The 25,333-nt window shown below is 39.3% G+C and overlaps 1 protein-coding gene across 1 annotated transcript; it reads right to left on the reverse strand.

Moving 5' to 3' along the window:
• Positions 1-301: 301 nt before the first annotated feature.
• Positions 302-22,474, reverse strand: LOC145481197 (uncharacterized). The gene is made up of 10 exons (XM_081459624.1): positions 22,038-22,474; positions 11,908-12,248; positions 10,281-10,560; positions 9,490-9,820; positions 9,039-9,232; positions 7,065-7,394; positions 5,270-6,107; positions 3,836-4,021; positions 2,496-2,671; positions 302-1,206 (listed from the first exon to the last, which is right to left on the reverse strand). Exons 1-10 carry the CDS (start codon positions 22,472-22,474, stop codon positions 867-869), a joined length of 3,453 nt encoding a protein of 1,150 aa, XP_081315750.1. The 3' UTR covers positions 302-866.
• Between the last annotated feature and the right edge of the window lie 2,859 nt (positions 22,475-25,333).

Here is a 25,333-nt window from a genome sequence, read left to right on the forward strand (position 1 = left end):
CATTTTTGTAGAACCAACAAAGACCATTGACTGTTTTCAGTTTACCAGTACTTTTTGTGGCACTGTAAGCACTATAAACCAAAGAACCTATCGTGAAGAACCTATTTGCTCCTACATTTACTTCCCTTTTTTCGCTTGCATATTTACCTTTCGTGCGTATATATGACGGAGATGCATGTCAACTCCACACTTGAGGTTTTACTTAAGTTTGAAAAAGAAATTGAATCCGTGAAGCTTAAACTTTAAGTAGCTTTTCATTCATACCTCATACAAATGTTGATGTCAGTGTCACTTTTTTTCTCTACACATATCCTTAAGTTATGTATTAACACTAGTTTACTTTTGCTCTTGAAACCGACAGAGCAGGAGGAAATAGAGATTTCCCTTGTAAAGCGAGGGTGGTTTGGATCGGTCACGTGCTCGTTAGAGAAATCAAACTATCTAAAGGTGCTCTCAGATGGACAGCAGGAGATAAAAGGAAGAGAGGCCGTTCCAAATCGGGCTGGGGGAGGCAGAACGTCAGGCCCAAAACCTTAATTAACCAGGAGCAAGGGAGACGAGAGATAGAGGAATCTTAATTGTCGATACCCTCTGCGCCACTAAGCATATAAAGGAGAGATGATAATGACTACCCCAAGGGTTTCAGCTGACGAGAAGTTCGACTGTAGTGCTAGAACAACAACAACGAAAATAGCTATGGCATTGTTATATAAGAAACCATATCACGGATTACTGTGAGTGCTACCTTTTTGGTGAACAAATGCATGAGAAACCAGTAAACCTAACTGCGACGATACACTTCGTCTCCCTTATGACTGTTGCTACGTAACGGGTGAAGCTTACAAGCGACCTCAGTAAGCATTGTCTTATGTTGCCAAAGCCACGTTCGTGCCATCTGTTGGCTCTTCGCTCAGTTCCTCTACTGTTTCAAAGGACGATTGATGCCTTCCATCTGTATCATCTGTACTATCTGCAGTCCAGCTAGCTCTCTCGATATCTTCTGGCAGCTGAAAATTAGGGTTAATAGATAGTGCCAGGCTTCTGAGCAACTTGTTCTGCGCCTCCAGCATATTCACAACTGACTTGATCCTCTTCTTGTTCTTTATCATCCCCTCTCGTAGCTCAGTGAGTTCAGTTGGTTTGTTGTCCTCAGCCAATGGCTCTGGAGCGGCTTCAGCATATCGTGCTTGTAACCACTCCATTACTCTGCAAATTAAGTGGAACAAGAATAAATATACGGGCCAGCATTTGCCAGATTTAGGAGCGGGGCTCGGGGGGCCCTGGCACCTCCTTAGGTTTGGGTAAAAAAAAAAAAAAAAAAAAAAAAAAAAAAAGAAATCACAGAAGGAGGAAAAGCCAGCAGGGCAAGCAAAGCTAAACTAATTGTTTAACCTCGTGCAAAGTAATTAGTCAAGAAAATCTTAAAAGTTGTTGTCACTGACTTAAAAATCTTAAAATAGACGTTTCGGCTAAAATACTATAAAATCAATTGTAAAAACTGTGAAAAACTTTACATCGGTCAAACATCCAGAGCACTGAGATCCAGAACAAAAGAACATAAAAGAGCCGTCCTCACATGTGACAAGAACTCTCTTTTGGCGCAACACTGTATGAAAAACAACCACGAATCTGATTTTAATAATGTCAAGGTCATAGACCGCTGTCCCTTGTGGTCGCGTAGATTGTTCTTGGAAGCGTGGCATTCCATTCGCGAACCGAACTCGATTAATGACCACGCGCATATTCCAGACATTTACAAAATGCTAAATTAATCCCTAGCGAGTTCCTCACATTCTTATAAACATCTCATTTGCATTTAGACGCCATTAACATTCATTTCATCACTGAAGAAGGTTATAGTATTTTAGCCGAAACGTCTATTTTAAGATTTTTAAGTCAGTGACAACAACTTTTAAGATTTTATTACTATGCCTGACTACAACTACAGTATAATTAGTCAAGATTTATTTTTGTTCTCTTCCTCTCGCGGTCTTCTGAAAATTTATACTTCATTGATCATAAGCCAAAACAAGGCAATTGACGGTCTTTAAGGGTAGAATTAAGTTTTAAAAATGACCATTCAAGCTATGGATCCTTTTCGGCAGTTTCGGCAGAACTGAACGTCATAGCCGTTGAAAAATGGCGACGTCTGCTTTATAAAAGCAAACAAATACAAAGACACCCAACCAAAAAAACGAAAACAGTGGAAGAAAGAAAAAGCAAGCTTAAGCAAAGAGGAAAATACAAGAAGAAGAGGTACTTCTATTATGGTATCAAAGTCATGCTCCTTGGACAAATCTATTTTGAAAGGGTTCCGATGAAGTACTTTACAATTCCGAATGTTTTCTTTATTAGCACCTTTGGACTGTTTAAGATATATATAATGAATTGAGGATCGAATCCTGTGCAATCTCAGTCTGTTTAAAGATACGAAAGCTTCAAATTATTCAGATTCAAAGCCTTCGCACATTCCAGAATGCAAAGTGAACACGTACCTGTGATGTACGGGTTGCTTATTAGGCTTGAAATCATAAACCTCTTCGTAAAAAGGTCGGGTGATGAAACCTGGGTAGGAGTCTTCTATTTCAACATGATACTGAATCTGCAGAGCAAGTCTCTTGATTGTGGCTAACTTTTTTATTTTCTCGGTATCTCCAACGGCTAGACCAACCTGTAAAAAACATTGTTTAAGTGTCAAGGTATTTAACACTGCTGTGCTAATTGGTGACAATTTAAGGGCCCGTTAACTGCCGACCTTTTTGAACCGTTGATAAGGAAAAGGCCACGCCCATGGTCATGTGACTACATCTGAAAAATGCAAAGGCTCCCAAGAATGTTACCTTAGCGGAATTTTTTCCTTGATTTAATAATTTAACTTCTTTATTATGCTATGCATAAATTTTGAGAGAGTTTCAAAATTCGTAATTTTCTGAAAAAAGCGTGATTTTACAAAAGAAATGCATAGCTTTGTTTCCAACATTGGCTTAAATCGTAACTCGTCGAAAAAAGCTAGATTTAATGAAAAACCGCATTTTCTTTAGCATTTAAACAAACCGGAAGTGCCCACGATACCTATCTGTAGTTATCCTATCAGCGTATGCTCAGTTCACACTACCAGTGGTTCGATAAGATCAAACGAAACGCACGAAACCCACACAGACATGGTTTTGTTTTTTCTTTTGCGCTTGTTTTTCTGTTTTTTCTCCTAGTTTGTTTTTGCTTGTATTGTTTTACCTTGCACTTTGTGCAACTCAAATAAAAGACAGCTAAAATTTAACCGAATGTGCAAGTTGTTGAATTGTTTAAATTTTTCCGCGTCCAGGCTTACGCAAGCAACTGGAAGTTAAATTTTACTTCCTTAACAACGTACGCGAGCGCGCGCATGAATCGGTTAATGGGCCCTTAAATCGAGAAACAAACTTGTAAATAAAACTAAAAACTTTTCAAGAATTCTTGCTGCTTGGAGGCTGATGAGTTAACTACTTAAAAGTTAGACATGGAGGAGTTGAATTCGAGAACCTGCGAACACAGATCCCTTTAGCGGTAGAAGGAGGAATTTCCCCTTAAGAAAATTAAAGAAAGTATGGCACGGCTCACCAATCCCTTGAAAGAACACACACTGGTCATAGTAATCATGCCTTTGAAATCTACCCAAATTCTAATTGGCAGAGAGAGTGCAACAAAAATAACTAATTCATCGAATCCAAAACGCATAACAGAAACACAAGGCTTTTGGTAAAGTGCATCTTTATGAGTCGTTTGAGCCTCCCGTGAACGATGGTACATTTTGCTTGATACGCTTATTGATCATAACATGAAAAGGATGTTCTCTTACCAAGAGATTCATCAGTCCGACGCTCAACAAAAACACGCACAAAAAGAGAAATGTGTATGCCACTGATGGAAATGGATTATACGGATCTTGGTTTTTATACAGCTCAACGAAGTCTGTGAAGCCGAGCTCTCCAACCGTCATAACCAACACACGAAGAGTGGAAAGAGGCACGGTGCGGAATGAATCCTGCAATAAAAATATATTGAAACAAGAATGAGGCCAAGAATTAATATTTATCGTGGCTTCTCTAGTAATTAACTAATAATCGTATAGTAGTTTCCCTGGAACGTGGGTGGGACGAACGTTTAGTCTTTTCTCTTTGATTTTAGTTCTAGCATGGCCATGTGATAGTTACCAATATGGGAGGAAGGAGTCACAATTGTTGCTAAGTTCGAAAAGTCATTCATAACCTTAGATTGTCCTCATGTTCCTCTCACTCGGCTATTTATCAAAAAAAAAAAAAAAGTAAGTGCCGTTAATGGCCGGGTCGCGTAATGGCTAGTGCATGTTATGGACTCTGTCTCCATGTTGTCTTTCGTGTCTTCCATGGACTGTTTCTGTTGTCTTTCTAGCTACTCTCATCTTGTCTATGAGACCCTACCAAAGTAATTCAGTAGGTATACTGGTAAATGGTCAAAGAAATAAATGTATGAGTGGCAGGAGGTGGTGCGACTTGCTACAGGCAAGCATCTCATCGGAAGTAACTCAGTCAAACTCCATCTTCTTAGATGTATACACATGCTACTATTCAGGTGTAATTATTAAAGGAATTAATACTGCTCATCGTGGGATTTTTCAGTTTCCTTGAGATGGTTAAACACGGCTTTTTCAATATTTCATAGTTGGTTATAGATGGCACTTTAGAAGAAGGGGCATTGCATATTTTCATCTTTCCTTCTGAAAATGAACTGCGGAAAGCAAAATCAGTTATTAAAGCTAGTGGGCCAAAATTGACATTGATTTTATTTTGTGCATCTGAGCTGATTGCCTAAAACACCCGCTTATTCGTATTGGTCAGAACAGATTGGAGGAGAGAGACGACGAACCAAAACTTCAAACTAACAAAATACGCCTAGAATTCAATGAACTAGCGCTCAAAACGTGACAGTTAAGAACGCCTTCCAGAGGCGCTGGAGCTTTCAGTTTTGCCTTAGGAAGAGATAGTAAGAGTTTTTGCTAAGTTACCTGGATGGGATGCTAGTCCATCGCATATTAAGAATGAATATTGCCGATTGTTTTTTAGTCGAGTTGTCAGTGCGGATTGATGCTGTTGGGTGATGCTTAGCCGCCAAGGGCAACAACAGGATGACCCCAACCAGCACTAGATCCAAGACTACTCGATTCGAATCAAACGTATTAACAATCTGACTATTTCCCAATAAGGCCAATCGGTAACCGCTGTTCATCATATCTTATCTCTTTTATAACCTTTACCTGCTCCTTAAATAGAATGTAAAAGACCAGTGCAAATCCCAGGACGAGGAAAACGAATACCACCATCACTTGGACAACAGTCTTGATCACTTCAGTATACATTGAGATATAAGTGCCAAACAGTCGATATCTTCTAAGGAACAGCATCATGTTCGTATAGCACACAAAAATCGCCACAGCCAAGAGAATCTTACCATTGAGTGAGACGACGTCAGCAACTGGCCAGATCGCGATACTGAGGTAAACGATCCAGCGAAGGTAATTGGAAGTGTCCTTGAAATACCTCCAACGCTGTATGTATATATGAAAAAATTCTTTGCATACGTGCAATATGAAGAAAACCGACAAAATGATTGGCACTGATTTCGCAAAGGCAGAATCCTGCTCCTTCATCTCTGGTAGCTCATCAGTGCCATTTTGTAGTCTAGAAAATTCAGGCACAACGTGGACTTCCCTTAGTTGGACAACAGATATGCTCAGGAAAAGCAGCAAGATGAAATATGTGACAAAATCGCCGAAAAATCCGAACTTTCCCAACGTGCTCCATTTCCTTTCGTTGAATTTCAGTGTGAGAGGATGAAGAAGGAGCCGTTCGCGTTGATGCTTGATCATCGTTTTAACCGTAGAGAACCTTTTACTGCAGTCCTTTACCTCTGGACCAGGATCCAAATACTTAAAGTCGTACGTGATTGTGTATTCTGGGTCGGTAGTATTGAGGTGTGGAGAATATTGTACACATTGAGTCAGGGCGACTTCGGCCACTTCGGGGAAATTTTCAACCAGGAGTGAGATTGAAGTCTGCCCAGTTTCAGTCTTGTAGTTTTTCATTTCCATCCACCTTAAAACAAAAGAAGGAAATGGGTTTGACCTATAACGCTGAAACTAAAGATCTACTTTTTCTATGAACGTTTGAACGAACTTGGTCAGTTCCTAAGGATCATGATGAAGAAAACATTTTTGCATTGGTTAACGACTTGCATATTGTGTTGTTAGTAAGCGAGGAGGTAAGTAAGTAAGTAACTTATTTAACCAGGGTTACCCTTTCAGCAACGAGGCTGGTATCCATAGGGGCCTTGGGGAATGAAGATATGTACAATGTATAAGATCTAAAAAATTATTTAAGTACAATTTAGAAATTTAAAATTAGAGTAGAAATAATAAAAACTTTAAAAACACTTAAAAGGCTAAAATGTGCAAATATGATAAAATGTCTATAGATTGGCGGCTATATCAAGGTAGGCTTTAACAAGGAGGAGATGTCAGTCTAACTCATTTCAACTATATAGCAATTTTAGGAAAATCGTATTTGTGGACTTGTACATGCCGATGTAAAAAAAAAAAAACCCTCCTTGAGCTAATTGTAAAGAATTTTGATGCATAAATATGAAACTACAAGCGTCTCCACCACACGTTTCGAGGAAAGCGAAAAATCAATTCCTCGGGTACGCATGCACGTATCCATTCATGAAAGCATCAGGCGTTGTGTGAGTCTGAACTGACGCGGTATTACGTTACACGTAGAACCGTTGAGAATTTGAGCGCGTTATAACAAGTTGTATGGGGAATAAAACATCGTCGATTCAGAACACTAGACATTCCGAAATATGAACATTTTACAAGTAAGATTAATGAAACTCTCCCCTTGTGTACATGTGTCCCTGGTAGTTTTTGGTGGTCACTACTGTTTTGGGCTTTCTCTGCTATCTGATTATTATTCCCTTGGTCTTTTTTTTTTTTTTTGCACAGGAAGATCTTCTAATGTTATTTCTTCATAATACTCACAGCAACAACTAACCTTTTGTGTTTCACAATTGTCATGGCAACATCAGAAGATCCTGCCTTCGCTGCTATTTCTAAACAACCGTTTCCTTCTTTGTTGCAAAGCATCAAACTTGCTCCGCAGTCCAAAAGTAGACGAACTATAGCTGCATGGCCCTGTCCACAAGCCACGTGTAATGCACTGTCACCATCTGTATCTTGGAGGTCGACAGAAGCTTTGAAATCAAGCAGAATCTTAGCGCATTGTAGATTGTTTTTCTGAACAGACCACATCAAAGCTGTTCGGGAGTTGTTATCTTTACTGTCTACTTCTGCACCCAAGTTAAGAAGTGTCTCACAAGCTTTTCTGTGAAAAAAACAAAATGCCTTTTGCTGATTAATATTGAACCATTCAAAATTTAAAGACCCTCGTCTTTGCGCGTTAGTTACATTTTTTAATTTAAGAGCGCCTTTTTTAAGGAAAATTTAATTACCCGTGCATTTTCGTTGATTTTTGAGGTTTCAAATAAAGAATGTTTGGCTCGCATGACTGACTTTTAAACTGTGTATAATTTTGAAATCTAACAACACATTTTTTTTCTTACTTTCTCAAAGGGGCCTCAAATTAAACCTCGGGCGCACAAGCGAGGGGTGGGCGAGGGACAGAAATTTAATCTGGATCTTCGTCTTGTCCACTTTTTTGAGCTGCACTGCAAAATTAGCACCTCTGTCACATTTCGTTATCACTGTCACTAAACGTTTTCATCAATCCAAACGTTATTCATTCTCGGACTTTCTTAGAAATTCAAGTTGGCACATGTTATGACGTCAAATGATAATATCTTAATATCTTGAGATATATTATCGCAAAGAATACCCAAGAAGAGGTCCTAACCTACCCCATACCATCTTTACCGTACCAATTAGTTTATGAACAAAGAAGTTCTTGGGTTATGCATGGCAGCATCGCTATGATGGGAGCAGAAACATACTTAGAAAAGGAATACTAATTAGCTCTAATTAACCGAACAGGGGGTCTGTATGGGAGAATATTAACCGAGGTCGTGAGTACAGACCGAACGCAGTAAGGTCTGTACATATGCACGACCGAGGTCAAGAGTCTTCCATGCAGACGACTTAACTCGGTTAATAAGATGTTTATTATGTGGCAAACAAGAAACATTTAATTCGTTTAATGTAACTGGTTTGCACTAACTGACATTTTGCTTGCGAAGGATGATGACCTGAACTTGATTCTGCCAAATTCTGCTCGTCCTTTTTACTTTTCCTTTCTCATCAGGCTTTTTGACACTTCAATATAAAGGGAAATATCAACTCTAAAAATATCGCGGCGTTTTCTGATCTGACCGCGAAAATTACAAAAATTCATCAGCGCGCTTATAATTGATTCAAAGATTTTAAGGAAAACGACCAATTTTTTAAGTTTAAAAGACATGTTTCGACAGAACTTCTGTCATCTTCAGTTGAATGAATGACTACAAAGCAAGTTGAATAATAAGTAGGCAAAAATGCTAATGAAGACAAATAGTAACAACAGAACGTGAAACGGTGTAAATTAAAAGGATAATTTTAGATTTACATGGTGTAATTGCTGATTGAGGCAAGGTAGTTCTTTTTGAATATGGATAGCCTCCTTTATCTTGAGTTGAAAGCTGGTAGTGGCGTGATCTAAAATATGAAGCAGTCTATTGAACACAATGAGCGACAACGTTCAGAATTCTGAAGATGTTTGAAGATGTGAGAGGCCCTATCAACGGCTAAGTGCTCACGTACGCGTGTGGAAAAATGTCGGGAGGTTTCGCCGACATAACAGGCATTACAGCCCGCACATGTAAACTTATAAACCACACGTGAACGAAGCCCGCCGGGGATAGGGTCTTTCACACCAAAAAGGTTACCTATCTTAAAGGAAGAAAAAATTAATTTGATGTCTAAATCATTACAATAGCGCTTGATTGATTCACAAATGATGGAATCAAATGGGTTTTACCGTTGACCTTTCCTGGCAGCACTGTGCAAAGGTGTTCGTCCACGTTCGTCTCGTTCGTTAACGCCCGGCATCTGCCTTGCCAATACCTCAACGTGTTTAGATGAGGAAGATTCTGAAGCTAGATGAAGAGGTGTTTTTTGATTCTCATCTCGATATGACAGATGCTTCTGTCTGGATAAGACCAGCTCTAAGATCTAGCAAACGGAAAAAATCAATCACACAAAGGTAACTCATCTCAGTATTTTTCGTGCCAAAAGCTATTTACGTTGATTTAACTTCCTCTCTCTTTTCTGTCAAATGAAATGAAATAATAAGTGAAACTGGTAGACGTGCAATGAAACTGAAGGAACGTGAGAATCCGAAGTTCTTTTAGTAATCTTCTTTTAATCTTTTCGAGAAAAATTGCCGCTAGTGTTGACACATATCTTACAACTTTACATCAACGTTTTACTTTTATATCTTTTGACTTGGCAGCGTAGTGCAAAGGAACCCTATCCCACAAATCCACTTTGTATAAATTTGTTGTCCCAGGGCGATTCTCTAAAAGCATCGCAAGCATCTTTAACTGCTCATTTTCCACCGCGACATGAACACAGGTTTTCATGAGCAAATCGGTTGCATTTACGTCAGCACCAAGTTTGAGGAGAACCCTGGCCGAGCCAACATGCCCTGCCGCAACGGCGTTCAGGAATGGCGACCGTCCCTCGCCATCATGTGTGTTCACTTTGGCTCCATTTTTAACAAGAAGTGAAATAAGTTTGGTGTGGTTAAACCGAGCAGCCCTAGAAACCAATGTACAAAGAAACAAAAATGTTAGAATAACATGGATGATTGAAACAACTAGGGGTATGGCTCAGTTTTGCCTCTGAAAGTGATTTGTCTATCGCAGAGTACCTCCTGGAAATATTTCCCTGCAGGTTAAGCTTTGGTGAAGACTCGTTCCTGAGGGCAAAGAAAGAGCACGAAAGGCTTTTTGGAGTGCGGTGCAATCAGAGATTTTCTGTTAGGACTTAATTGACTTACTTAATTCCTTTACTCCTTTGGGATTATAGGGCCAGAAAAGGGTTTGCTAAGAGTGTAGCTTATTTGCGTTCTTGTCATGAACTAATTATCAAACTTCACGAATCACCGAATTACAAAACAAACCCAATCGAAGAAAAGCTTTAAAAAACTAGAGTACATGCAGTACTATAAACTACCTACAATCTGGAATATATCTTTGTTCCTTTTAACAACTCGTACCAGTGAAGCGGTGCTTTGGAATCCCCGTCTTTCATGTTCACATCGGCTCCTCGTGATATCAGCAACTCCACCATCTCAAGATTCCCTTTAGTGGCCGCCATGTGAAGTGGAGTGGTTTCTTTAGATTTCCTAGTGTTGACGTCTGCGCCATGGTCAAGGCACAGTTCAGCAGTCTTGACATCGTTATTCAATGCAGCCATGTGCAAAACTGTGTTATCCTGCAAGTCCTTGTTATCTAGCAGCTGCTTTAATTCAGTCTTGTCGACATCTCTGTCTGCGGCTGTCAAAGAGAGGAAATATAGTACAAGACGTACCTCAATGACGGCAAATATGCGTGTGTCACTCATAACTAGATACAAAACGGCTGAATTAACAACGTTTAGTTTTAAGGTGGCAATGTGTACAATGATGCTGTGCACTGATCCAACGAGAATCAGTAGTTGTTATATGCAAGATTAAGTACAGTCACATACTTCACAAAATATTGGGTTCTGATAGGCTGAGACATGGGTGCAGCTTTCTGGTAATACGGAAGCAATAAAAAAGGTTACTAGAGTGCAAAGTCGTCTTTTTAAGGGAAATTGCATCGACGTTTGCACGAAGAAATTTGAAGACTATAAAACGATTATCCCAGGTGTTTCATAAAGATCGATTGCGGAAGATCACTTCAATGATGATGCCCAATTATAATTAGCACCCTACAAAAGACTTCCCAAGATCATTAGAAGACCCCGCAGACTTGCCAGGATTTCCCAAGATTTTCCACAAATGTCCGGAAATTTACAATGTTTGTCGACGATAATCGAATCGCCAAAGACTCAATTGAAGGTATTGTCAAGATAATCAAAGTGTCGTGTCTTTTCCCGCCAATAATAATAATAATTATTTTTTATGTATTCCTTTGTTTCTTTTGATCACTTTTTCTTTTGATTGAGAGTTCAAACACGAAATTTTAAGCTTTTCTTTTCTCGTCCTTTTGTCGGGTTGTTTCGAAGTATTCTCGAGCTTAACTGTTGGGGATGGGGTTGTCCGTGAATCGAATGAGCAGAGGTTGAGTATTCTGCTTGTAGAGCGCTGAATGGACCGATCGGCGACAATAAAGAACGACAAAGAACTAGAACAAAAAAACTAAAACATTATCAAGATAATTAAGGCATCTCAGAATGGGCCAGTTTTTAAACCATGAACTAAACAACGGTAACTAATATAGCAAATTACTTAATACCTTATACTTCGGGAAACCATTGCATGCATCATCCGGTTTCTACGCTGTATTTTCTGTAGCTTTAAGCAACAGGAACATCACTAGAGAGCAGCGCAAAAAAACTGCGAGAGCTAGAAAAAAAAAGGAAGTTGTACGGCATGGAAAAGCAAAAGAACACGTTCTTTCACTCCCTGAGCCATACCTCTCCTATGCTTTTTTCGCTCCGCGTTTTTCAGCTTGAGGTCAATTGGCTCAAACTCAATATTCTTTATTAAATTATATTCTTTCACGGTTAACTGTGGGAAATTACGAAAACAAAAAAACGGCATTTGACATGGGATAGGGTACGACTGATGGCCTAATTCGATCACTGATCACGTGGCTAATACAACCACCTCCGTGCAGTCATATCTATTTTCTAACCTCGGTTTAGTATCATTGTTGCCACCTGTGAATGACCATTAAGAATAGCGTTGTGTAGAGGAGTCGTGTTGGCTGCCATAACTGCCTTGATGTCTGATCCTTTGTCCAGTAGAAGCTGGCAAACTCTGCTTTGTCCTTCACTGCAAGCCATGTGCAACGCTGTTTTTCCAGAACTATCCCTGACATCAACTTTGACTTTCGGGTGCTCTAACAGAACTTTAACGATCTGGTCGTTTCCTCTGCGCGCTGCAAAGTGCAATGGAGTGCTTCCCTTTTTGCCTTTGATTGAAGGGTCGGCACCCCCTTGTAAAAGAGCGTCAACGGTGGAGAGACCATTGAACCTACAACATATATACAAAGAAAGGGTTTACATGTCGTAAAAACAACTAGAAACATTGTCAAAATGGCGTTGAGACATCGTTTGGAATAACCTTGCCAGAAAGTTAAAAAATTCTTAAAATTAGACGGTTCGCAGTCTCTTTTTCTTTCGGGATTATGAGTCGTGAAGAATTAATCTAAAAGTGAGATTGTGATGTGACGAGACATGGGCACAGCCCTAACTCTGTCTAATCCTTTCCGACCTTTTGCATTCGCCAAGCACTCGTCGGACCGTAACAGAAGGACCAATTGCCAGCAGTCTTTCTGAAAATCATCTGGAATCATTTTACTTACGGAATATAAAAAAAAAAGCTGGGGGTGATAAAAGATGCGTTGTCTTCCCCTTCCCCTTGAAAAAAAAAAAAAAACACAACAACAACAACAAACAAACAAACAAAAACAAAAACAGAATAATAAAGAGCATAACAATTTTATCGAAACATCATATGCTGGTCTCAACCATTGCATGACAACCATTGCATGGCGATCGATGACTACGCTCGGCATACGAGAGGTTTTGCTGTACACCTGTCCACCACGGGGGTCACCGCGGGATACGTGAACTATGTAAAGTATTCTTTCAGTTTAATAAGACTTCTTCTTTACTATTCTGTAGCATGCATCTCTCAAAAACTATAACATTCAAAATGGCGATCCCGTAAACGCACCCCAAAACGAGCACATAATTGTTAAAGGCGGGAACCGAAACGGATACATTGCATCTCTCTTCTCACAAAATGAACGGAATAAACAGTTAAAACAATCAATTGCACTCAAGAGTGTTTTTCGCAATTGGTCCATAAGTCAGGTCTCACAGGTGACTTCACAACTCGACCAGATCGGGTACGTATAGTTCATTACAAGCATCCGGGGTCTGTGGATAGGCTGTGGGCTTCTGGTTAAGCATCGGTTCTGATTCTGTCTCCTCAACACTTTTCGTGACCTTCCGAAGAGGATGTGGAAGTTTCTGGTTTGTCACCTTGTCCCCTTGGATTTTCTTTTGCGCATAGGGATCTTGTTGTCAATAAGTGACGTCTGTACCTGCGATACTCACTCACGATATAAGACCTCGGGGTGCTATGTGGCCCAGCTTCCAATATCCTGACTTGGTTTGGATAAGAACTTCTTCATCACTTGCAATGGGTTTCAGCTCTCTAACTCCGTGATTATAGTAAACGCCTTTGAGTGGCCTGTTTTTGCTCCATTCTGTCTCCAGCAAGTTCAGGATGTACAACATTTAGTCTGAGTTGGTTGCTCGTGGTGCTGCATTTTAATAAACTCAGGTATGGATCTCTTTTCTCCAACCTGGCCTTCTTCAGGAGCGGTTTTGCAGTGTGAACGGATGTGGGACTACTTGTGACGTGGCTGAAATTCCAATCACTGGTGAACCGAGCAAATCCCTGTACGGAAAATTGGGGGCCGTTGTCCGACACTACTTTTTCAGGGATGCCGTGTCTTTCAAAGGTGGCTTTCATCTGCCGAGCTAGTCGTGCTGGGCATCCGTTCTTTCCAATTCTACTGTAGTGGTGGACTACAATCAGATAATGTTCATTGCCAAGTTCGCACAAATTAGTTGCGACGTTTTGCCATGAACGATCATTGGTTCCTTGGAGTTGGACGTATGATGTTCAGTGCAGGCTGAACAATTTGAGACAACGACTGCTCGTGCGGGGCCAAAACACGACTTCCTTAGCTCGATTTTGTGACTTTACCATGCCCATGTGTCGGTCCTGTGTGGACTCTTTTCTGAGCGCCGAGGGAATGACTATTGTTCCTCCTTTGAACACTAAGCCTTCCACCACCGAAAGCTTTTCCCTGTAGTTCCAGAGGGGCTTTACTGACGATGGGCAAGTGCTTCTGTCGTTTGGCCATCCCTCTCTGATGACTGCAATTAACCGTTGCATGTCAGGGTCACATGTCGTAATAGCTTGTGGGTCTGACATCTTTTGATCGGAGACAGGTAGGCTCGCCAGAACCAGATGTACTTGAGCATCGAAAGCTCCATATCTGTAATCGGTTTCTCTAAGGTGCAGCCGTGAGAACGTGTCAGCTACCGGAATTTCTTTCCCCGGCTTGTGGCGAGCATATTTCTGAAGGAGTGGTATCACTCTTTGCAGTCGGGCTGGGGCTGCAGACAAAGGGTTTCTCAGAATTGCCTCTAGGGGCTTGTGATCTGTGGTTACCTCAACACGTCTGCCATAACTGTATTGATGGAAGCGCTCAGTGCCGAATACTATTGCATACATCTCCTTTCCTGTTTGTACATACTTCCTGTTCTGTGGGACTTAAGGAATTTGACGAGTCAACAACAGGTTTTTCTTCCTGCAAGAGCACAGCACCAAGACCGTGTTTGGATGCGTCCACTTATAGTGTGACCTCCTTGTCTACATAGTAGTATGCCAGAGTTCCAGCAGATATCATCAACTTCATGTAATTGAAGGCAGTGTCTTGTGCACAATCCCATAAAAACACAGTCTTTCTTTAGCAGGCTTCTTATGGGTGCAGTGGTATCTGTCAGGTTTGGTGTGAATTTAGCCAGATAGCTGACCGTCCCGAGTACGATCTCGAGTTCTTGTCTGTTTCTTGGTGGCTTCATCTCTTGCATGGCTGCAACTTTCCTGGGATCTGGCTGTACTCCTTCGTTGGATAGCACATTGTTATTATTACATTACATTATCATTACTTTTATTATTATTATTATTATTATTATTATTATTATTAAGTAACTCACTTGGCTTGCTCTCAAAACACATTTATCAGTGTGGCCACTTGATCCCGACCTCTCTTGTACGCTCTAGGACTTTCCTTAGGTTCTTGTCGTGCTCTTCCTTAGATGATCCCCAAGTGAGCATGCCATCAATGATGGATTTGAAGCCTTCAATGCCTTCAAATGCCATGTCCATGGCCTTCTAGAACACCTAATGTGCAAAGTGTATGCGGAATGGTATTCTGGTGAAGCGATAACGCCCAAATGGCGTGTTGAACGTGGTTAGGAAAGAACTTTCTTCATCAAGTTTTATCTGCCACCAACCGGACGTGGCGTCTAGGACACTAAAATACCTTGCACCTGACAACATTAGGGTCAGTTCCTCCAATGTCCGTAGAGGATAATGTTCGCGCTTAACAGCACAGTTAAAATCTCTTAGATCTAAACACACTCGCAAGGCACCTGTGCGTTGCGTTTCCGGTGTTGCAATTGAGTTGACCCAGTCAATGGGCTCCGTGACCTTTGCTATGACTTGCAGGGCTTCCATTCTGTTTAATTCTTTTTCAGCTTGTCTCTGAGAGCTATTGGGATTTTGCGAGGAGGGGGAATCACAGGTTCGACGTCAGGTTTGACTTGGATTGGGCACTTTCCCGGAAACGATCCTAGCCCTTCGAATACATCTCTGTACTCAGTTTTAAATTTGTCTCCTAGATTTTTGGAGACAGTGTAAATGTTTTCCCTTTCCTCAATAGAGGGTATTAGCTGGATAAGATTTAGTGATACACATGAGGATAATCCCAGTATTGGGGATACTTGTGTGGACACTATAATTGATGGTGCCCCTGTGTTCCCTTGTATGAGCAAGCTAAAGTGCGTTTCCCCTCTACCTTGAGAGGTTTGCCACCATAGCCAAACAGCCTTTGCCGCGTGCTCTCCAGATCATTACACTCAAGTTGTTGAAACACATGCATGTAAAAGAATGACATCCACTTGGGCTCCAGTGTCAAGTTTGAAACTTATCAGCGTCTCCTTACTTCCGATCTCAATGTTCACAAACACTTGATTGATCTCGTTAACATCTTCCGAGGTAGATTCAACAAAAAAACTGTCACTTACTTGGTAGGGGTTGTCAATTGCTGGTCTCTTGTTCATATTGTCGAAGTGTTTTGCTTTCTTGCCCTTTAGGCAAGTTTTTCCCATGGCTGGGAATGAATCTTGTGCGGGAGTCCTTCCGTATCTACCACATGTACCTCGCTGTTGTACCTTTGGGGGCTCCTTTCTGGATCGTTGATCTCCTTTGACACTGTGTACGACTTCATCGGTTGCCTCCATTGACTTAACTTGTGATTGCGACATTCCATATGTTCGGGCGATGTCTATGGCCTTGCCCAGGGTCAGATCTTTGCCTTCGTTGAGTAACTTTTCTCGAATTTTGCGAGAGATTGTTCCAAAGACAATTCTGCCACGAATCATTTCATCGAAATCCTTAAAGGAAAATTCTCTCACCGGAAGCTATGGTCCGTCACAAACTGTTCTAGACTATTCTTCCCAACTGTACTTGTACTCTCTTGTTAAACTTGTAGCGGGAAAATACTGGCTTGCATTTTGGCTTCACATGATTCGCAAATCTTTCAAAATATGTCTTAAGCTTCTTTTTATCTTCATCAGTAACATCGCTCCACGTGTTGGCGATATCTCGGCCTTTTTCTCCACACCATATCAGCAAATAATTGCACTTTTCTTCTTCATTCTTTGACGCGAGCGGAACACTGAACATGAGTTCCACGTGTTGTCGGAAACGCTTCCAGCGTTCTGGTAAGTTCTCGGATTCCAAGTCCAACTGAGGACTCCGTACTCTGGCTAAATCCTTGCCTGAGGATTTATCACGATTCTGACACAACGTAAAACATTCTTTCAGTTCAATATGACTTCTTCGTTACTATTGTGTAGCATGTCTCAAAAACTACAACAGTCAAAATGGCCAAAACGAGGCGCACATAATTGTTGAAGGCGGGAACCGAAATGCATACATTTCAGACTGTAATGTCAATGAAATTTGTACTGGTTAAAATAACCCAAGTTAATCTGTCAACACTCGCACCGCCTCAACAACAAATCGTGGTCAATGCTTTTTAACAATTCCAAGTGATAGCGTAACTAGAGGGAGTTATAGCAGTGATCAGATTCAAATGAGCGCTCGGTCGGTCGTTGATCATCCATCAACTTTTAGGGGTAATTCTGCTGACCAGTGTATTCCTTGAGAGGGGCGTCACTTGCTCGAACATTGTGAACAAAATGGCTGCTTAAGCGAAGAACTGGTCGATCTTTCGAGTCCTTGGAGTCGTACAAGTGCTACCAGTTTAAAGACTATCTGGTGTAAAACAAAGGTGGGTGTATAATTCGATAGCCTTTTCACGTTCCCAAAAATCATGTGCGAGGGTCTCACACTAGAATTAACAAATTGACGTCAAAGTAGCTGTGGACCGCACTACTTTGACAATGTTATAACGGGATTCATTCTCAATAACAGGGAAGACGCATGAAAAACTGACGTCAGATGTCAAATTGTCCGCCCTCGTTCGTTGACGTATCGCCTAAATTGTAAATTCATCTGTCTGTCCGCTTACTGACAATGAAATTTAGCTATTAAGGGAGCGAGAGTTTCTGCAGTTATTGTAAAAAAGTGTTTTTCTTCCGTGTGTTATTTGAAATGTCCATACTGTCTCATTTTAATTCTTATATAATAACATTACTTTTATGGCTGCACCATTTTCGAAGGCCTACTGTACATATATGCAAGCTCGGGAGAAAAAAAAAAAGTTCCCTCCCAAGGATCTGAAACCGCGACCTTTGCATTACCGCATCTGAAATCTTACAACTCACCAACTTGCGACTAATGAATTATCTACGAAGAAGTCACAGATAGTCAGGAATCGCTGGTTGATCAACGACCTTCAGAATAGCATTCGACTCGCTAAGGTAATTCTAAAGGCGAGGAGACGAAAAATAAAATGTGTATTTTGCCTCATTTGATAGAATTTAAGTTGATTATCGTTATTCATCTATAAAGTGCTGTGTACATAACACATTCAGTGTTTTGTTAGAGCTATTCACATTACGTTATCAGTAGTTGTCTATCTTTCTAGATCTGTCGAGGGTCGAGGGTCATGGGTAATATTTGTTATTAAATGGCACGGTTTTCTTTTGAGGTTTTTTTACTCTTTGCGGTCGGCTCGATTTCCGCCGCTCAGTCGAGTCCCGACCAAATGCTCCTCCCCGATTTGGTGAAATGTCCGCTAACATTATCGAGTGTCACGCAGTCGCTTTTCCGCGGTCATCTTTCGCGAACTTTAGCTTTATTGTTGAATATTCCTTACTCGTTTCGTTTCAGCCCACATGTTATTTATCCGCTGCTTACCTGGTTTTCTGGCCGACTTGCTGATCTCCGAAAGGGGATATTACATTAATAAATTCTAGCATTTAATTATATCTACAGAATCAATTTTTAATTTCGCAATTAATTCTCTTTGTAATGATAAAAATGTTTTTTATTTATTTCTTTTATTACCGATCAAAAACTCCGCCGTTAATTAACTGCGAAATATTTTCTCTCCATGATAGGAAGGACCGAAAACTTCGCCGTTTAATAATTGCAAAATATTTCCTCTGTAGAAAGGAAAGGTCCCGAAACTTCACAATTTAATAACCTCGAAATATTATCTCTGTTTATTTAGAACTGAAATGGACAAAAATCTTCGCAGCTTAATATCTGCGAAATATTCTCTCTGTATATAATATAATCGGCCGAAAACTTCGCCGATTAATATTTGCGAAACATTTCTTCTGTATAATAGAGAGGAACATAAACTTCGCCATTAGCTAACTGCGAAATATTATCTCCGTATAAAGGACCATAAATAAAGCAATTTAAACTGCGAAATACTTTCTCTGTATAATAGAGAGGACCATAAACTTCGCCGGTTAATAACTGCGACATCTTTCCTCTGTACAATAGAAGGAACCAATAACTTCGCCGTTTAATAGCTGCGAAATATCTCCTTTGTATAATAGAAGGGACCATAACCTTCGCCGTTTAATAACTGCGAAATAGATCCTCTGTGTAATAGAAAGGACCAAAAACTTCGCTGTTTAATAACTGCGAAATATTATCTCTGTATAGAAGAAAGGTCCGAAATCTTTGCAATTTAATAACTGCGAAATATTATCTCTGTTCATTGAAAGGGATCAAAATCTTCGCAGTTTAATATCTTCGAAATATTCTCTCTGCATAACGTAAGGGGCCATAACCTTCGCCGTTTAATAACTGCGAAATATATCCTCTGTATAATAGAAGGGACCAAAAACTTCGCCGTTTAATAACTGCGAAGTATTATCTCTGTATAAAAGAAAGGTCCGAAAACTTTGCAATTTAATTACTGCGAAATATTATCTCTGTTTATTGAAAGGGATCAAAATCTTCGCAGTTTAATATCTTCGAAATATTCTCTCTGCATAACGTAAGGGGTCAAAAACTTCGCCGTTTAATAACTTCGAAATATATTGCCTCTGTATAATAGGAAGGACTAAAACCTTCGCCGTTAAATAATTGCAAAATATTTCCTCTCTATAATAGAAGGGACCAAAAACTTCGCCGTTTAATAACTTCGAAATATTTCCTCTGTATAATAGAAGGGACCAAAAACATCGCCGTTTAATAACTGTGAAATATTCCCTCTGAATAATAGAAAAGACCAATAACTTCGTCGTTTCATAACTTCGAAATTATCTCCTCGGTATAATAAAATGGACCAAAAACTTCGCCGTTTAACTGACTGCGAAATGTTATCTCTGTATAAAGAAAGGTCCAAAAAATTCGCAATTTCATAACTGCAAAATATTATCTCTGTTTATTGAAAGGGACCAAAATCTTCGCAGTTAAATGTCTGCGCAATATTCTTTATGTATAGTGTAAGGGGCCAAAAACCTCGCCGTTTTATAACTGCGAGATATTTCTATGTAAGACCCCCTGCGCCGAAGGAGTTTCACTCTGAAAACACATAAAATGTTTCCGGTCCACACTACGCTGGAAGAATAACCAGTAATTTTGGATTTGTTTTAAGAAAACTAGGTTAGGGAAATCACATGATTTTTTATTCGAAGAGCTCCATTTTCGAAATGTTTTCATAACGAAAAGTTGGCGTTTTCAAACTTCTTCGGTTTGAAGAGCGTTTTCGAAAAGCTCCGTTTTCTTGACGGATTCTGCAACCGCTATTTCAGAGGTATTTGAAAACGTAACAAAAATCCACCCTTCGTTTCAAAGTGGCCAGAAATTCAGGCAGAGAGACTTCCGTTGAGTGGCCAAACTGACACGCAAGTTTCCTCGCAAGTCAACTCACGGATACTTGTGACTAATTGCGTTTAGTGCACGTTAAAGGTGTACGGTAATCTTAAGGCTGCTTACTGTACCTGTCTGGGACAGATCATTATGAATGTTTTAGATAATAATCTGCGAGCAGATATGTAGTTAGTTAATGACCATTGAAGGCAGCTGGTAGCAGCTTAAGGCTCATAACTTTTGATGGATCGATAATACCATCTTCTATTAACTAGTGTTAAATTTCAAACATTCCCTCTGTCACAAACCCGTAGAACCTTGATGTAGTTGTTGTTGTTGCCCTCCGATATTTATATCTTTAAACGCTACAGAAAGTTTTATCAAAAACCTTGTCATTATTCAATGTTAAAAAAATTGCGTTTCAAGAAGATGATCAGCATAACTTGTTGAATGACTATGTTTCAGAGCGTTATATTAGCATACACTGTTATGAGTAGGTAGTATCCATCTGTAAAATATGGAACACAGCGTTAACTTCCAAAAAGAAAAGAAAGAAAAAATTAGGCCTCCGAGGTTCACGTTCTCCAGACAATGCGGACATTTCAACTTGTTGTTTTGCAGAGGACTGCATATGTACCAATGCGAGCGCGCACGTACATAGCCATTGTATTGCTCACTAAAAACCTTTTTTTAGCGACATTTTTGTTGACGTTGCATTTGTAGTTTTCTTGTAAATATACTTTATTTTTTTGCCATGTAATAATAGTGTTCGTAACCCTGTCCGAATAAAGATTATGCATAGAAAATATTCCCATTTATTAAACATGTTAAACGGCGAAGATTTTGGTCCCATCAAATATACAGACAAATTATTTCGCAACTATTACACGGCGAAGTTTTTGGTCCCTTCAATTATACATTGGTCATATTTCGCAGTTATTAAACGGCGAAGTTTTGATTCCTTCTATTATACAGTGGAGATATTTCAAAGTTATTAAACGGCGAAGTTATTGGTCCCTTCTATTATACAGAGGAAACATTTCGCACTTGTAAAACGGCGGAGTTTTTGGTCCTTTCTAGTATACAGAGGAAATATTTCGCAGTTATTAAACGGCGAAGTTTATGGTCCTTTCTATTATACAGAGAGAATATTTTGCAGTTATCAAAGTGCGAAATCTATGGTCCTTTCTTTTATACAGAGAGAGTATTTCGCAGTCATTAAAGTGCGAAATCTATGGTCTTTTCTATTATACAGAGGAAATATTTCGCAGTTATTAAACTGGTTATATATGTAATTTATCGAGTCACATAATTTCAAAAAATATGTTCTCTCTATAGAGTTCATTAAGTACAAAATTTGCATTTGTCAAACTACCGCTAGGTGGATATTATATTTATAAAAATTTTGCATTTACTTACTGCTCATGTTTCCCAACACGTTTATTGTTTTTATTCAGTGGGAGGGAAAAAACGGTAATGGCAAACGAATCCCCAAAACGGTAGAGACCACCAAAAATCACAATAGAGACACAAGGGGCTATAGTTAATAGCTTTTAAGCCATCGACTATAAGCCTTACCCTTTTTCTTGAAATGGGTACATCGTGACCAAAACCAAAAGGAAACTGAATTTAATGGGGTTTGACTTTAACCTCTTTGTTCCAAAAAAAAAAAAAGTTTTATATTATTCTCTGAGAAAAATTCTAACACACCTGGCAGCTAAATAAAGGGGTGTCCACCGGTATTCACTTGTGCCAATGTTAACATCCGCTCCATGTTCCAACAGAGAGTTCACGATTCTGTGTAAGTTGTATCGAGCTGCGACATGAATAAGCGCAAAGCCATGTCTTTCTGTCTTATCGATATCTTGTTTGTTCATGTTGCTGAGTTCTTCTTCGACGAACTCCAACTTGTCTTCACGGATTGCTTCCAATACCTTCAGAGTATGAGCCGAAACGGGGGTTGTGACTTCGCTCGTTTCCTGAGAATAGACAAAAGTTGGAGGACGTTTTGTGTCGGGCTCGAATTCTACCCGTAAGGCCTGTAACTCGTAGTCACCAGTTTCTATCTGGTTCTTCTTGAACTTAAGGGGATTCCAACTTGAATCGTGCCCTTTCGGCCCCCGTTGCGTTGTCTTTTCGTCCGACATTTTTCTTTCTTGCTTCGCGTTTTGTGCGTGACAGCAACTAATAGTTCTAGCGGACAACAAAAAATATGTTAGAGAGGCGAGCTTACGTGGATGATTAGTATGCAGTGGCAATTGCATAGATTAACAAAGTTGTCATATGATATCGACCAGGCGATCACATCAAATGCCAGTCGTCAGTCCATTTGTTTCGATGAGGGCGCCAATCAGCTAATAGCTACTCTTGTATTCGTGTTCCTGTTTTGTAATTAATCGCGTATTCAAGACCATAAGGAATTGTTGAAGGCTACAAAATAAGGAATTATTTATCACGATGCTTTGAGATCGATTCAGTGAATATCGATGGTCGACTCAGTGTAGAGCGCTACTATGGATTGGACTCTTGGACCATTGGACTATTGGCCTTTTTTGGACTCTTTTTGGCTTTCTTTTTTGGTTAGCTGTCACAAGTGTCTTGTTTTATCAAGGCATGTGTTTTTATTTTCGGTCTTTTTATTCGGGGATGTTAATGTGCAGTCCTTTTCAGTGAAATGTTTGGTGGTTTGGTGGCCTGGGGCCAAGCATATAAATCACACCTTGAAAAGCTTCTCAAGCTCCAAAAACGAGCTCTTCGCTTTATTTATTTTTCTGAGCGAAATCAACATACGATTCCTTTATTTATTGATGCCAGTGTTTTACCGTTAAAATTTTTGTATTATGAGCTTTTAGCTAACCTTATGTTTGAAATAAGACACAGAAATGCTCCTGCAAACCTTCAAGATCTCTTTCAAGACATTTCTGATATTCATTCTTACAATACTCGATCCTCTGTCTCAAATAATTTTTACACACAAAGTTCTAGACTCTCAGTTCAAGTGAATTCATTTTCTAGAATCGGAACAAAAATTTGGAATGAAATGCCTATATATTTAAGAAAGCTTCCAAAAAATGTCTTTAAGAGGAAAATAAAACAAATACTTTTTGAAATTCTAGCTTCAGAAGACAGTTGTATTGATCTTACAGAAATCGTTCAAAAAGTAAAGCTGAATTTATTTTCCTCCTAGTATGTATTCATTAATACTCAATAATTTCGCTTTAGTGTATCTGTAGTCTCTCGTCGTAACTGTTGTTAATTATTATTTGTAATATCGTTAGTTTATTAGTTGTCTTTAGTCATCGTTGTCAATTCTAGTCTCTTTAGTTCTCTTGTTACCTTCAGTTGTATTTAGTTGTACCTAGTTGTATATTAATAACTCATCCAAACATGACCCGCCTAGATTAGCTCAGCTATCCGCGGGCATGTTACAATTGTAATTTTAATTTGAGAACAAATAAAATGTATGTATGTATGTATGTATGTATGTATGTATGTATGTATGTATGTATGTATGTGTGTATATGTGTGTGTGTGTGTGTGTGTGTGTGTGTGTGTGTGTATGTATGTATGTATGTATGTATGGATACACGATTCTATTTCTTCAGTTCCATTATAACATAAAACACGTGCTGACCCTCCTTAATTCCTATTGAGCCATCATGATAAAAATCTCTATATACGCACTTCCGTGGGTAAAAAACATGACGTATGCAGTTTCAGTTTAGCTGTAAAGATTCCGTCGAGTTTAGCTGTGAGTTCCTTTGTTAAGTTTTGGTAGTTTAAACATTATTCTGAACAATCCAAACCTTTGACTTTGACTTTTACCAAGCTCAGATTTTAAGTGCCACTATGATGAAATTCTCGATATCCATTTCTTTACATTTTCGTACACATTAGGTCTTTCCTAGATATCTTGCCTAATTTCAATTTTTTACGAACATTAAAACTCGTGGTTTTTGGACCTTAATTTCCGAGAATTTACGGCCCCCATTAATTTTCCTTGTTCCAAGTCTTGGTTGAAAATTTGAGAAAATGACGTCATTTTCTCAAAAATACCGCACGGGTTAAAATTATGATAACAATTAATGTAAAAAATTGAACGAATATATGAGCCAAAGTTTTTGTTACTCTTTATGCGAATTGCTGTGCTAATTGTTATTATAATTTCAACCCGTGTGGTATTTTTGAGAAAATGACGTCATTTTCTCAAATTCTCAACCAAGACTTGGAACAAGGAAAATTAATGGCGGCCGTAAATTCTGGGAAATAAAGGTCCAAACGACATGAGTTCTGATGTTCGTAATAGACTGAAATTTGGCAAAAAATCTAGGAAAGACCTATTGTGTGCAAAAATGCAAAAAAATGGGTATGGAGAATTTGATCATAGTGGCACTTTAAACTAAAGCTTGGGTATTTGGACTTAAATCGTTTTAAATTTCATTGAGTATTTTAACTTTGTATGCCTACATTCTCATCGATGCGAAGAAGCGAATTTTCCATTGACAGTTTTCGAAACCAGTGGCGTTCTCGCTCAGCTGTCGCTCAGCTGATTGTGGCTTGCTTTTAACCATGCAACCAATAAGATTCTTTGTTTTCCTTTACCGTGCATTGTGCGAACTTTGTAGTCAATCTCAAATAGAATGTTTTAGCGCCCAAGTTGTTTTCGCTATGTTAAAAATTAGGTACACAGTGCGTACATGGCCGGACATTCAATACATGCCCATTACCTTATTATTAAAGAGTGATACGTTTTGAAGTGATCCTTCGTCATCTTATTTGAATATGTGACTATAAAACCAACTACTAAAACAGGTTTCTTTAAAGACAGCGAGGCTTTAAAGAACAATTTAAGACCGTTTATTGGAAGTTTACTAAGATGACAACATTGCTAATTTAAATCTTAAGTGTAAGCTGTTGTTGACTAAGATGGTAAAAATATGAAATGATATCTACAACTGTGGTCATTATGTACTGTCTTGTGAAACCATAGCTACCCAAATAATTAT

This window comes from Orbicella franksi, chromosome 3 (assembly GCF_964199315.1).
Source record: "Orbicella franksi chromosome 3, jaOrbFran1.1, whole genome shotgun sequence".
NCBI classification, from domain to species: domain Eukaryota; kingdom Metazoa; phylum Cnidaria; class Anthozoa; order Scleractinia; family Merulinidae; genus Orbicella; species Orbicella franksi.

Bases quoted from the DNA above. Each gene is read 5' to 3' on its own strand.
- LOC145481197 (XM_081459624.1), bottom strand. From the start codon at position 22,474: ATGTCGGACGAAAAGACAACGCAACGGGGGCCGAAAGGGCACGATTCA. The intron at 7,395-9,038 runs GTAAAACCCATT...TTTTTTTCACAG, and splicing joins GCTGCCAGGAAAGGTCAACG to AAAAGCTTGTGAGACACTTC. The intron at 2,672-3,835 runs GTAAGAGAACAT...TGTTTTTTACAG, and splicing joins TCGGACTGATGAATCTCTTG to GTTGGTCTAGCCGTTGGAGA.